The sequence below is a fragment of the Hyalella azteca genome, unplaced genomic scaffold (assembly GCF_000764305.2).
Source record: "Hyalella azteca isolate HAZT.00-mixed unplaced genomic scaffold, Hazt_2.0.2 contig13234, whole genome shotgun sequence".
Taxonomy (NCBI): Eukaryota; Metazoa; Arthropoda; class Malacostraca; order Amphipoda; family Hyalellidae; genus Hyalella; species Hyalella azteca.
Window position 1 is genome coordinate 1,242,289 of NW_025943163.1, and position 12,222 is coordinate 1,254,510.

General features: G+C 41.7%; 1 protein-coding gene across 1 annotated transcript in view; it reads right to left on the bottom strand.

The window, feature by feature from the left end:
• The window catches only part of LOC108682138 (myosin-IIIb), a 40,675-nt gene extending 29,121 nt beyond the window's left edge, over positions 1-11,554 (bottom strand). Inside the window, exon 1 of the mRNA XM_018171255.2 lies at positions 11,272-11,554. Within this exon, the coding sequence (XP_018026744.1) occupies positions 11,272-11,353 (82 nt within the window). The 5' untranslated portion in view covers positions 11,354-11,554. The remainder of the gene's footprint in view (positions 1-11,271) is intronic.
• Positions 11,555-12,222: the final 668 nt, after the last annotated feature.

Genomic DNA, 12,222 nt, shown 5'->3' on the forward strand with positions numbered 1-12,222 from the left:
CAAGCAGTCTGAGCACAAGCAGTCTGAGCACAAGCAGTCTGAGCACAAGCAGTCTGAGCACAGGCAGTCTGAGCACAATCATTCTCAGGACGCAGGAAGACGAGCAGATTTTGTACAGTTAGTGAAAGTCTATAATTTGCAAATAATGAAATATGATCATATATTCTGTTTGCGGCAGACTATAGAATACAACCGAGTGGAAAACCAATCAATACAATAACAGCGATAATTATAACGAGATCATTAATTAATTCATTACACTATAATCGCTGTAAATACGCTCAGAATAAACGTATTAACAATTTTTTATAAAATTAAAGAAATTAACAATATATCGCATTTTCCACCATCGCATGGCAGGACGCTCACAGAAACGCCCCCTGGCGGTTCTTTCTTGTCTGAAAGGTGAGCGCTACTACAGCGATTATATTGTAATGATAGGATTAGTATCTCGTTATAAATATCTTATTATCAGCTGTTATCTTGTTATAATTGTCTTATTATCAGCTGTTATCTCGTTATAATTGTCTTATGAGCAGCTGTTATCTCGTTATAAGTATCTTATTATCAGCTGTTATCTTGTTATAATTGTCTTATTATCAGCTGTTATCTCGTTATAATTGTCTTATTATCAGCTGTTATCTCGTTATAATTGTCTTATTATCAGCTGTTATCCCGTTATAATTGTCTTCTTATCAGCTGTTATCTCGTTATAATTGCCTTATGAGCAGCTGCTATCTCGTTATAATTGTCTTATTATCAGCTGTTATCTCGTTATAATTGTCTTATTATCAGCTGCTATCCCGTTATAATTGTCTTATTAGCAGCTGTTATCTCATTTTAATTATCACATGAGCACCTGTTATCTCGTTATAATTGTCTTATTAGCAGCTGTTATCTCGCTATAATTGTCATATTATAGTAGCTCTTATCCCGTTATAATTGTCTTATTAGTAGCTGTTATCCCGTTATAATTGTCTTTTTAGTAGCTGTTATCCCGTTATAATTGTCTTTTTAGTAGCCGTTATCTTGTTAAAATTATCTTGTTAGCAGCCGTTATTTCGTTACAATGGTCACTTTCATACTTATTCGTCTTTCCTATGAATATTCAAAGATTTATCAACAGAAATGTAATCACTCGACTTCATTTGTATTCATAATAGATCCAGATTACAGTTGACGCTTTAAAAAAAATATAATGGAGATTTTCCATCGACATTATTAATGTCTTTCTCGAAATAGACGTCACGATGATTATTTTATTGTTCATATTTATTATATTTTATAATTACTTGATGTATTATTTATTTATACTTAATAGGTTACATTTGAATAGTAACGTCGTAGTCAGTGGCAGCTGTCACGCACGAGACCGTTACGTCGCGTGACGCACGCGTTATGCAATTGGACTAGAAGCACAAAATGTACAGAAACTAAAGTAAATTGAACAATAATAATGTCTATTACGGAACAGGCTGAAGGATATGAGGATCTTCTCTGACATTAGAACAGCACGGATCCAGAATTTTAAATTTAACGAGTAATAACGCATAATATGTATATAAAGAAATATAATTACAGCCAACGAGATGGAGACATGGAGGCAGTGCGGCAGCAGGAGGTATAGAGCAGCAGTAGGACATACTGCTGTAGGTAGAGCAGCACGCAGTAGGAGGACATACTGCAGGAGGCAGAGCAGCAGTAGTAGGACATACTGCAGGAGGCAGTGCAGCAGTAGTAGGACATACTGCAGGAGGCAGTGCAGCAGTAGTAGGACATACTGCAGGAGGCAGAGCAGCAGTAGTAGGACATACTGCAGGAGGCAGTGCAGCAGTAGTAGGACATACTGCAGGAGGCAGAGCAGCACGCAGTACTGCTACATTTAAGACACGTGTACGAGACTGCAAGTCACTATACGTGTCGTATTTGTGAACCACGTAACTGCAGAAGTGTCCCCACTGCAGTGTCCCAGTGGTTACAGTACAGATCGAGTACCTACCAAGATTGTATGGGTTTGATCGCAGCTCTGTGCGCCAGTTTCTGGTCAGAATCGGCGGTTAAGCACAGCAGAATTGTAGCAGTGAGCAACAAGTTTAAGCCCGCAACAAGATGTGGATGTTCTGCCATGTTAAGAATCGGCAACAGGCCTACGGCCTAACCAACGCTTAAACCGCTATGCTATGCTATAACGCCATTGAGAAGTGACTTGAATTGTAAGTGGCGCTGTACGAATAACACGTAACGAACACGTCGTGCGCTGCTACGTAACGAACACACGCTATAGGTAGCAGCGGATACACGAATGCTTCGTGTATAACTGCGCGTGTTTGGTCAGCTGGATGACCGAGCTTTGAATAATTATATACAAATACCTTCAACCAAGGAGCACGCATCTAAGTATACACTATATTTAACACATATTTATTCATGTAAAAGACAACTCAGCAGTAGTATAAAAAACAATAAATATAATTTCATTCACGATGAATTCAATTCACCTTTATTTCAGTGCCTCACAAGTTGATATCTTCCAGAAATGTTTATTCAGTATGTGGGAGCCTGACATAGTAAGACTAACGAGGCCGAGAGCCACGACGCTCGTATTTACATGCGGCATTAGACTTACGTAGTCGCCAGACTCATTCTCCGTGTACTAATTATTTTCTTACATAACTCGAGAATGCATTTACTGCGGTAGTTATGTCCCGCCAGGCATCTGACGTTGAATGACGCTTGCTAACGTTTTTTTTACGTTTAATTAACGTTGTTGTAACGTTATATGCCCGGAGAGGTGGCCTCGCAGCGCTATGCATGAAGTCGTCTGAAGGTGACGACTGCTTGACTTGGAACAATTATTTATTAATTATTGCACACGCCGGAGAGGCGTGTCTAATTATAACTGCAGATTATTTCGGAGAACATCAGAAACGTAGAAATATCAGAACATTAAAGATAAATGTTTAAAATCGGTGCGACTGATTTTTCTTTAGTTGAAGGCATCGTACGCGAAAGAATAATTTTTGTATAGATGCATGCAGGCTTGCATACAATGTTAGCTGCAGCCCTGACCTAAAGACTGCATGTCAGTCACGTTGAGCTGAGATCTTCACAATTGAGCGGATATGCTGTTCATCGCTGCATTATTGCATTCAGTCAATATTACATTACTCACTATTTTGGCAGACTGAAGCTAAGGCTGCTCGAAACACCATGGTAATCAAATCGCCAATAAGAATTAATTATATTTAAATAAGAATTAAATAAATCTAGAGGAGTTTTCAGTTTATCCGAGTGAGAATTGAAAATAATTTGGCATGCAGTGACTATGGACAAAAACGGCGATGCTATTGGAGAAGACTCAGGAAGGCTCAGGATAAGCAATAAATCAATGAAACTTGTATGACACCGCAATACTCGTACAGAAAATACATTTCTGTTAAATTTTAAATTATCGAGCAAAAATTGCTCTACTTAGTATAATATGCATCAATAAAAGTAAATTTCGCCAACAGAACTAGTAGGCATGTTGAATTTACCCTAACAGTTTGCAACTTCAACACTCGTTTACAAGGAGGATGAATCCTCCAAATTTGTATCACATTACGGGTTCGCTGCTGCGACTGAAGCACCCAGAAAAATTACTGGATCATATTGTTCAAATATGAAGCTATGCAGGAGCAAATGTTCAGTCTTAAAATGCCTAGCAAATTACGGACCAGGCAATAAGTCCAGCAGCTATCTCAATCAATCGTCAGCTATGGAAAGATCGGGTTCCAAAGGCCGGATCCCTTGTGAATCAAGTCACGAAAAGTTCATGAATCGGCAACAGGCCATGGGCCTATTTCTTCAGTGCCGACACTTCTATTCTATTCTATTCTAAATAATGCCATAATTTCTGTAGTACCAAAACGCCCTATAATAACCGGGCGAAACTAGGTCAGGATGACCCACACAATCATAGTAGGTGCATCGCTATTTGGACAAAGTCTCACACACCTCTCAGGAGAAGTGCGTGATAAACGTGCATCTTGCTATGAAATTTCGCAAAGAAATTTCATCTTGATATGAGATTTCTTCTCCCACAGGAACAGGATCAGACATCGCGGAGAGAGTGCCGGAGAAATCCGCTACGGAAGCTGCGCTATCAACAACTATTGTGGCGGCTCATATCACACTCATAGAAATGAGGGAGAATGTGTCCAAATAGCGATACATTTTTGCCCGCGTGTATGTCATCCTGATAAAATTTGGTCCGGCAAAAGGGCGTTTCTGTTTTGCGTCCGTTTTCTGTGCGTGATGTGAGGTATTAAGAGTGTCGCTATATGGACAATGTTACTCTTTATTTTTCTGAGTGCTGGTGCAGAAATTGCGTGTCAGGAAGAACTTCCTCGATGTCCGTGGGAATTGCCGAGGGAAAACAGGATTTTGTTCTCAATAACGGGGAAAAATCCCACGGTTGAAAGTCCATAAACGCTGCACAGACAATCTAGACTCTAGAGAAAACAATGATCCAAGATAGTTGGTACGGAAACCATAGATCAGCAACAGCATAACATCTGCCGTGTCTATCAACGGGACAACTAATAAAGCCAATCATTTCTATAACAAATAAATCTCGCCATGTAATCTTTTATCCCCAACGCAAATAAATCTCCATTAATTCACCAAGCTCTTCAACGAGTTCTTTGCTTTTAAATACTTAGTGAACAGCGATATATAAGCAGACTATATATAAGTATATACTTCTATTATACAATGTAAACCCGACGAATTCCTAGCGGTTATGAACCAAAGTTAAATCAACACCACAAGACGTGCAAAAATTCAATAATTCAATACACGTACCAACATCAACGTACTCGTCCTCACGTATCTCACGCACCGTGGAGAGTTCAATATACAGCTGCGGGTAAATACATCTGCTGCATCTGCCGACCTACACAATTGTTTCACGGTCGTTACAGGTGCTCAATCAAGTGCATCATTTGCATCAAGTGCATCTGCTGAGATCAGGTGCATCACGAGCGATCATGTGCACCTGATGCATCATAAGGTGCAATCAGGTGCATCGTAAATTTTTACGTATTTGCAAGCTGAAATTCTTTCAGAGGCATCGTGCATTTTCATTGTGAATGGGAAAATGCTATCAGTGGCAATAGAAGTCATATAATTAAGAATTTCTACTAGGTGTCCATAGTCTAACAACTGCAACAACACGTTTCATATACATACATCACTACGAGAAATAAAGTGTCTAACAATAAATGATCGCAATACGGCCACGAGAAGAACATACTGCCTCCATTATTTGATCTCGGCAAGCTCGACGCAAGCAGGGCGTTATGATCGAGGAGCGTCATCAAAATAGAGAAGAACGATCGAGTACGAAAACATCACCTTTGTTGGAAGGGGTTTAGAACTGCCAGCTGTGCTGCAGGTGGTTGAATAATTACCAGCTGTGCTGCAGGTGGTTGAATGATTACCAGCTGCGCTGTAGGTCGTTGAATAATTATAGCAAAAAACAGGAGAAGTATTGCCGTCATAACGCAGCGCACCAGAGGAAATCATTCAGAGGGTTTCCCGCTACATGTGTGGCCTCAATTCCTGCGCCGCTAGACCAATTCCTCGTAGTGGGTGACGTGCGTTCATATATCATCCATATTTCATCCATATATCATCCATATATACCAGCGGACCGAAGACGTGGATGATGTATGGTTACATCAAACGAAAAAAGGTTAAAAAAACTAAAAAAAAAACTTCCGCTGATCGTAAGTTTACCATGGCCAGAAATTCACGTGTTAATATTGCGTTAAAATGCATAACGTCGAGGGCTCAATCAAGTTTATACAGCATCGTTTTTATCTTTAAATCGTTGTCAAATTTGACTAGGAAGCTATTACTATAGTCAAAAGTTGATCGATGATCGAATATTTCCGTTTAACCTCAGTGGCTTGTAACATTCTTTTTGAATAATAACAATCCTATTGCTAGATAACAGATGGTACTAACAGAATAATAAAAGTTCTAACAACAGATACTGGAATTATTAGACATAATCTACGCAGTTTAGCCACAGTTCGCTGCAGCTCACCTGGAGTGTGACAGTCCTAGCGAGGCGACAGATTCTTTGAAGAGAAAACAACGCGACACTTGCAGTCAAAGATTAGACGCCCAAACACCGTAACTTGAGTGGCAAGTCAACAGTTATGTCATTTTTATATAACATTTATATTATTGTGCATAGCAGATTATTTTGCACTCCTCACATTAATAATTGATCGTCGAAAAAGATTGATGACCGCATGTACTGAACGCGCACGTCATTTTAAAGCTCCGAGGTGATTATTTAATGCAAATTATATTATTTCTAGTATATACAGTCTTTATTGCTCTAATTTACATCAGTTGATATACCCTTTTCTGTACTCTGTAAAATACGACAAATTTTTTATTCAAGTATTTGAAGAAAATTAATATATATGAAATTAATATACGAAATATTCGCATAATCATTCCAGCATAATTTTTTTATATTTCAGTTTTAATACATTACATTTACTCAGACTCTTTATTCAGCAATAGAAATGTTTCACAGTACTATTCTTCAACATAAAATATGAGACTGGCACTGCAGATGGCACTGGCAGGAGTGCCACCGCCCGACATGCACTGCGGCGTGGCAGCGCTGGCCGTGGCACCACCACAGCGCTCGGAAGCCTTACGTGGCTCACGTGTGGAGGTCTTCTTAGTCTCGACGAGTTACACCAGGAGAAATGAGTGGACCGTTTGTCCTAATAGCGATGCACCGGAGGGATGAGTGGACCGTTTGTCCTAATAGCGATGCACCGGAGAAATGAGTGGACCGTTGTCCTAATAGCGATGCACCGGAGAAATGAGTGGACCGTTTGTCCTAATAGCGATGCACGGAGAAATGAGTGGACCGTTGTCCTTAAAGCGATGCACTTATAATTGACCTTGTGTGGGCAACCCTACAAAACCAGAGAAAAGGACGTATCAGTGATACGTGTGCTATCTGCTCGTGCTGTGGGTAAGAAAGAGTGTCACTATTTGGACAATATGACCGATTCATGTTTCAGAGTGTACTTTCTGTTACATGGCTCGACCCTGAACCTGTAAATGTAAGAGGTCCGTCTAAATATCTAAGAGGTCCGTCTAAGAGGTCCGTCTATGAGGTCCGTCTAAGAGGTCCGTCTAAGATGTCCGTCTAAGAGGTCCGTCTAAGATGTCCTTCTAAGAGGTCCGTCTAAGAGGTCCGTCCAAGAGGTCCGTCGTACTTTTCAAAAGAATCCTGTTTGCAGCTGAATCCAGCCTGCCATATTAGGAGTAATGAAGCATTCCAAATAAGGTTTAAAATTTTATCAAGCACAAGTCGCAGTACCAAATTTAGGGCACGCCAAACAGAAGTAAAAAACGTTAAGACGACGAAAAATTTCAACAAGTTGGACGAGTTTTCAGACTCGGGGCATTACAGACCAAATATGCCACGACCAACTCAGAAAACATCATCCTAAATTAAAAGCATTTTTGTCAGGAGCGTCACGCGTAGCAAAATTTTTTCCCAAAATATTTTTTCTGTAGTGGGTTATGTTTTCCGATACCCAGAGAAAGAATGTTATTGTATAAGCCAAAATGAACATTTGTTTAATATACTGATGGTTTATCATTCGGACAAGCTTAAAGTTTATAGAAGAAGTCCACAAAACTATAAGATTTATTTGACTGTTAATAATTTCATACCCATACCAAATCAGGGGTATCCAAATACGGGTTCGCAGAGCAAAGGCTCAATAAAGTGCATCTTCAGAAAAATAAAAATAAAAACCCATGCCGCTCCTGTGTCCGGTTAGCAGGAAAAAACATAGCATGACTTTAAGCTATGCCTACAGCGCTGCAAGTTTTTCACGCTCCCGCCATGCAGCATGTACAGTATCAATAATTTCTCTCGCCGCTGCAATCCACGCGGTTCGCTTCTTACGCGAGAGGAAGATTCCTAGCGGGCATGTTTTTGCGCTATGATATATAGGACACCGCGGAGAACTAACGCGCCGCGTGTCTTTAGTAAAATTTCTAACGACTTTCACACTACTTCCGAATAGCTGAGATGAACCTCTAATGATGATAGTGCGTCTATTTATTAGCATGTAAGTGATGGCATCGTTACTGCAGTTGATCAAACATTGTAGAAGCTTGCCTCAGTCACGAACATTCTAACAATCCTCAAGAGAATGAGTGTCAGAGACTAACGCTATCTACAGGATAAGCGAAACAGCGACTATTGTTTGCAAAACTCGCATGGGTCGCGTCGAATTCTGAGTCACAATCGTCTAAATTTTGCCACGACTCCCGATATTGTAAAGTTCCGACACTGTCGACTTCCGGGGCTGTACAATGTATTGTACAACACTGCACAATGCAGCATCTACTGCACAGCCAGGGCGTGCTCACCTGTGAGCGTGGGCAGCCTGTGGCTCAGAGTACCGATGTAGCGTGGACGCAATGAAGTGCCGCCACGTCAGCATCCTATAACAAACTAAACTTAAGTCTCTCAAACATCATCACATGGTTTATTAATTTAGTAATGGTACTTAACAGTTCGAGTTTATTTCATTAAGTATGATTAACATTGACGTCCACAACTTCGGCTCCAATCACCGATAATAATCAGCAGAATACGCATGTACAATTTGTGTATCCGCAGAAAATGTAACTACTCAACCAATTAACGAGTATTAACTTCCACCAAAAGAAGAAAACTAAGGTTTGTTTCAGCAAAAACTAAACCTGAAAACAAGCAACTTTATTGCACTGGTACAGACAAGACAAGCGCCTTGCGAACGTAGAAAAGAACGCAACTGTGAGCAGTGGTCGCGATCAAGCTCCGACTCACAATTAAGCGGAGCAAGCAAACCGGTGCCAGGGTCAAAAACAGGAATAATTAGCCTGGAAGCCGCCAAATCATCTTTTGTTCAGCAGGAAACTATTAGGAATTTTTCTCAGCTTGCGGGCCACTACCAAAAAACGGCTCTGACCTCCTTAGTAAATGACACCCAAAAATTGATCATCCCGAGAGAGCGACACTTAACCTTTTTGTGATTAATACATGGGCGTAATCAACAGTCAAAAAATTGCACGTTACAAGTCGCATTGTGTTGAGCAAAATGTTCGGTTATCGACAAGGATCAAATATCTATAATTAAGATAATACGATGTCACCAAATTTGATTTTTTTTCTTGCTCAGTGCTCGAATGCCATCAACTCCGAGTGCCACTTAAGAAACCACGGATTTAGTTTGATTGAAAAAGACTAATTGTCCAGAAAAACAATCAGGAGGGAATTCGTTCGCCTTCACTTGTTACACAAATAAAGCAAGCGTAAGCAGACATAAAGTTAATCGTTTAACGTTTTACCACTTCAGAAAATTTAGCGATCGGATCATCCTTGAAAATTTTTGGCGCAGATCTGCTGTAATTTTCACGCATTGACTAAACACGATTTCTCTGCAGGCATCAGGGCTCTAATTAACAGCGCATCTACTTATCGCAGTGACAACAAAGACATCACGTTGTACCAGCGACAGAACAATGACCGTTCGACTGATAGCACCGGTGCATGAAACAGCAACATGTTGGACGACGAAGCAGTGAGCCGCCGGGAATGAATTTCCCAGTCAAAATCGGGGTCATTTTACATGAGATCAGGAGCGAAACAGACGACCATGAGTGCGGAGAGGGCAAGTGGCCACCTCGCCGAGAAGTAGTCTGGCTTATGCTCATAAATCGCTGTATTTGCTGCTTAAGTCAAGCCTGATTCTCATAATAGATTCAAGTATGTGTGCATGACTTTATGGATCAAAGGAGCACCTTTGCACACACGAGAACACTCGTATGTGCACTTATCGTCACAGGCGGATTAACTGAATTGGCCGCAGTTCAATCGTTGTAAGCATGTGGGCAAATAACAACATCCGAAGAACTCGTGAACGTTACAATGGTTCTCTTATAATTTATTTTGTTACAATAAAAGCGCCATTAGTTCCCATCAAAACTTTTTCGGTTTATTGATTGTTCCTGTTATTATAGGCTGACCCAGAAGCTTCGTTACACACCTAGGACAGACTGTAAAGTTTTTCTCGAACATAAAAACCGCTTCAGGAGTAACTCCTGCTGTATTCAAAACAATTTCTTTTGGCTTTGAATTAATGAAAACGGTTGAAAATATCGGAATAATTTACGAATAGAAGGACGATAACTTAACCAAGATCGTGGCCCGCATTGAATAGATCTCTTCTGTACAATAATACCCCATGAAACCGATTGATTCCAGACGTCAATTAATGTCTGTTAACTTGCAAATGACCGAAAACAATGGATTGAATTGTTACTAGTAAAATGAGGCTGAAAGCTGCAATTCCAGTTTCTTATAAAGAACTCCGATTTATCACGTATGGTAGGTTGCAGATGGTATGAACAATTCAACAAAAAATAGGCAGGTGGCAGAAGGTACGAAGTAGACCCTGGCACCTGCCATGCGTTGAGTAATACTGTCACGATCGTTCCCGCTTGAACAGCCCACACCGCCTGCAGGAAGCGCTGGTAACGCAACACCGGAAAAAGGGACGCCTTTACGGCGGCCACCATCACCTGGTTTGGGTGGAGGTAGGGCGCCTTTACGGCGGCCATCATTGCCTGGTTTGGTCGGAGGGAGGGCGCCTATACGGCGGCCACCATCACCTGGTTTGGTCGGAGGGAGGGCGCCTATACGTCGGCCACCATCACCTGGTTTGGTCGGAGGGAGTGCGCCTATACGGCGGCCACCATCACCTTGTTTGGGTGAGGGAGTGCGCCTATACGGCGGCCACCATCACCTTGTTTGGTCGGAGGGAGGGCGCCTATACGGCGGCCAGCATCACCTTGTTTGGTCGGAGGGAGGGCGCCCATACGTCGGCCACCAATCACCTGGTTTGGAGGGAGAGAGTGCGCCTATACGACGGCCACCATCACCTGGTTTGGGCGGAGGGAAGGCGCCTATACGGCGGCCACCATCACCTGGTTTGGTCGGAGGGAGGGCGCCTATACGTCGGCCACCATCACCTGGTTTGGTCGGACGGAAGGCGCCCATACGTCGGCCACCATCACCTGCTTCGTCGCCTATACGGCGGCCAAGACTCACCTGCTTTGTTGTTGTTGTTTATTTGTTTTTTGAGGATATGGGTTTGTCCCCCATGTCCCTCACGGCTCAAAACTCACCAGGTTTGGGGATCTTGGGGGCCTTGGCAGGGGCGGCGGGAGGGGGCGAGCGGTTGCTCGCTTTCTGCACGGCCGTTACCATGGCGACCACAATACGCACACCACAACACTTGTTCTAACTCATCACAGCGTAAAGTGTGATTTATGATCTTAGGAAGTTTCACTTTAATTACTTAGAGATAGTCGGTAGTTTCCTACGTATCACGAGCCAATATACATCCAAAGATAGAATAGTCCTTGGATAGTCTCATGTAATTCCCAAATTACTAAAATTATTCACAGAATCTGTTGAAAAAAGGTTATTGATATTAAACAAAGATATTACTGGTAAAACAAAGAATATTGATATTAAACAAAGGATATTGCTGGTAAAACAAAGATATTGACATCGAACAAATACCAGGCAATAAGTCCAGCAGCTATCTCAATCAATCGTCAGTTATGGAAAGATCGGGTTCCAAAGGCCGGATCCCTTGTGAATCAAGTCACAAACAAATTCAAGAATCGGCATCAGGCCGTGGGCCTATTTTTTCAGTACCGACACTTCTATTCTATTCTATTCTATTCTATTCTATTCTATTCTATTCTATTCTATTCTATTCTATTCTATTCTATTCTATTCTAAATAATATTGAGCTCAACACGAATGTCTTAATTATACGTCCGACGTAGACGCAATCACGGAGGTCACGTGCTGCTTCACGTGGAAATGACGAGCTGTCCTCGACCTGCCACGCGACGTGGTCAGTAATACAGGGAACATAACACGTCGTGACGAAGGCCAGGTGCAGGCAGGGGTCCTGTTATGGTGCACGAGACGAGGCGTTACAGGGAACATAACACGTCGTGACGAAGCTGGCCAGATGCAGGCGAGAATGCATTGAGGGATTGAAAAGTATACCGCAGATTTTGAACTCAAGCCCGCACGATAAGCTTGTTTCCATTTCATTC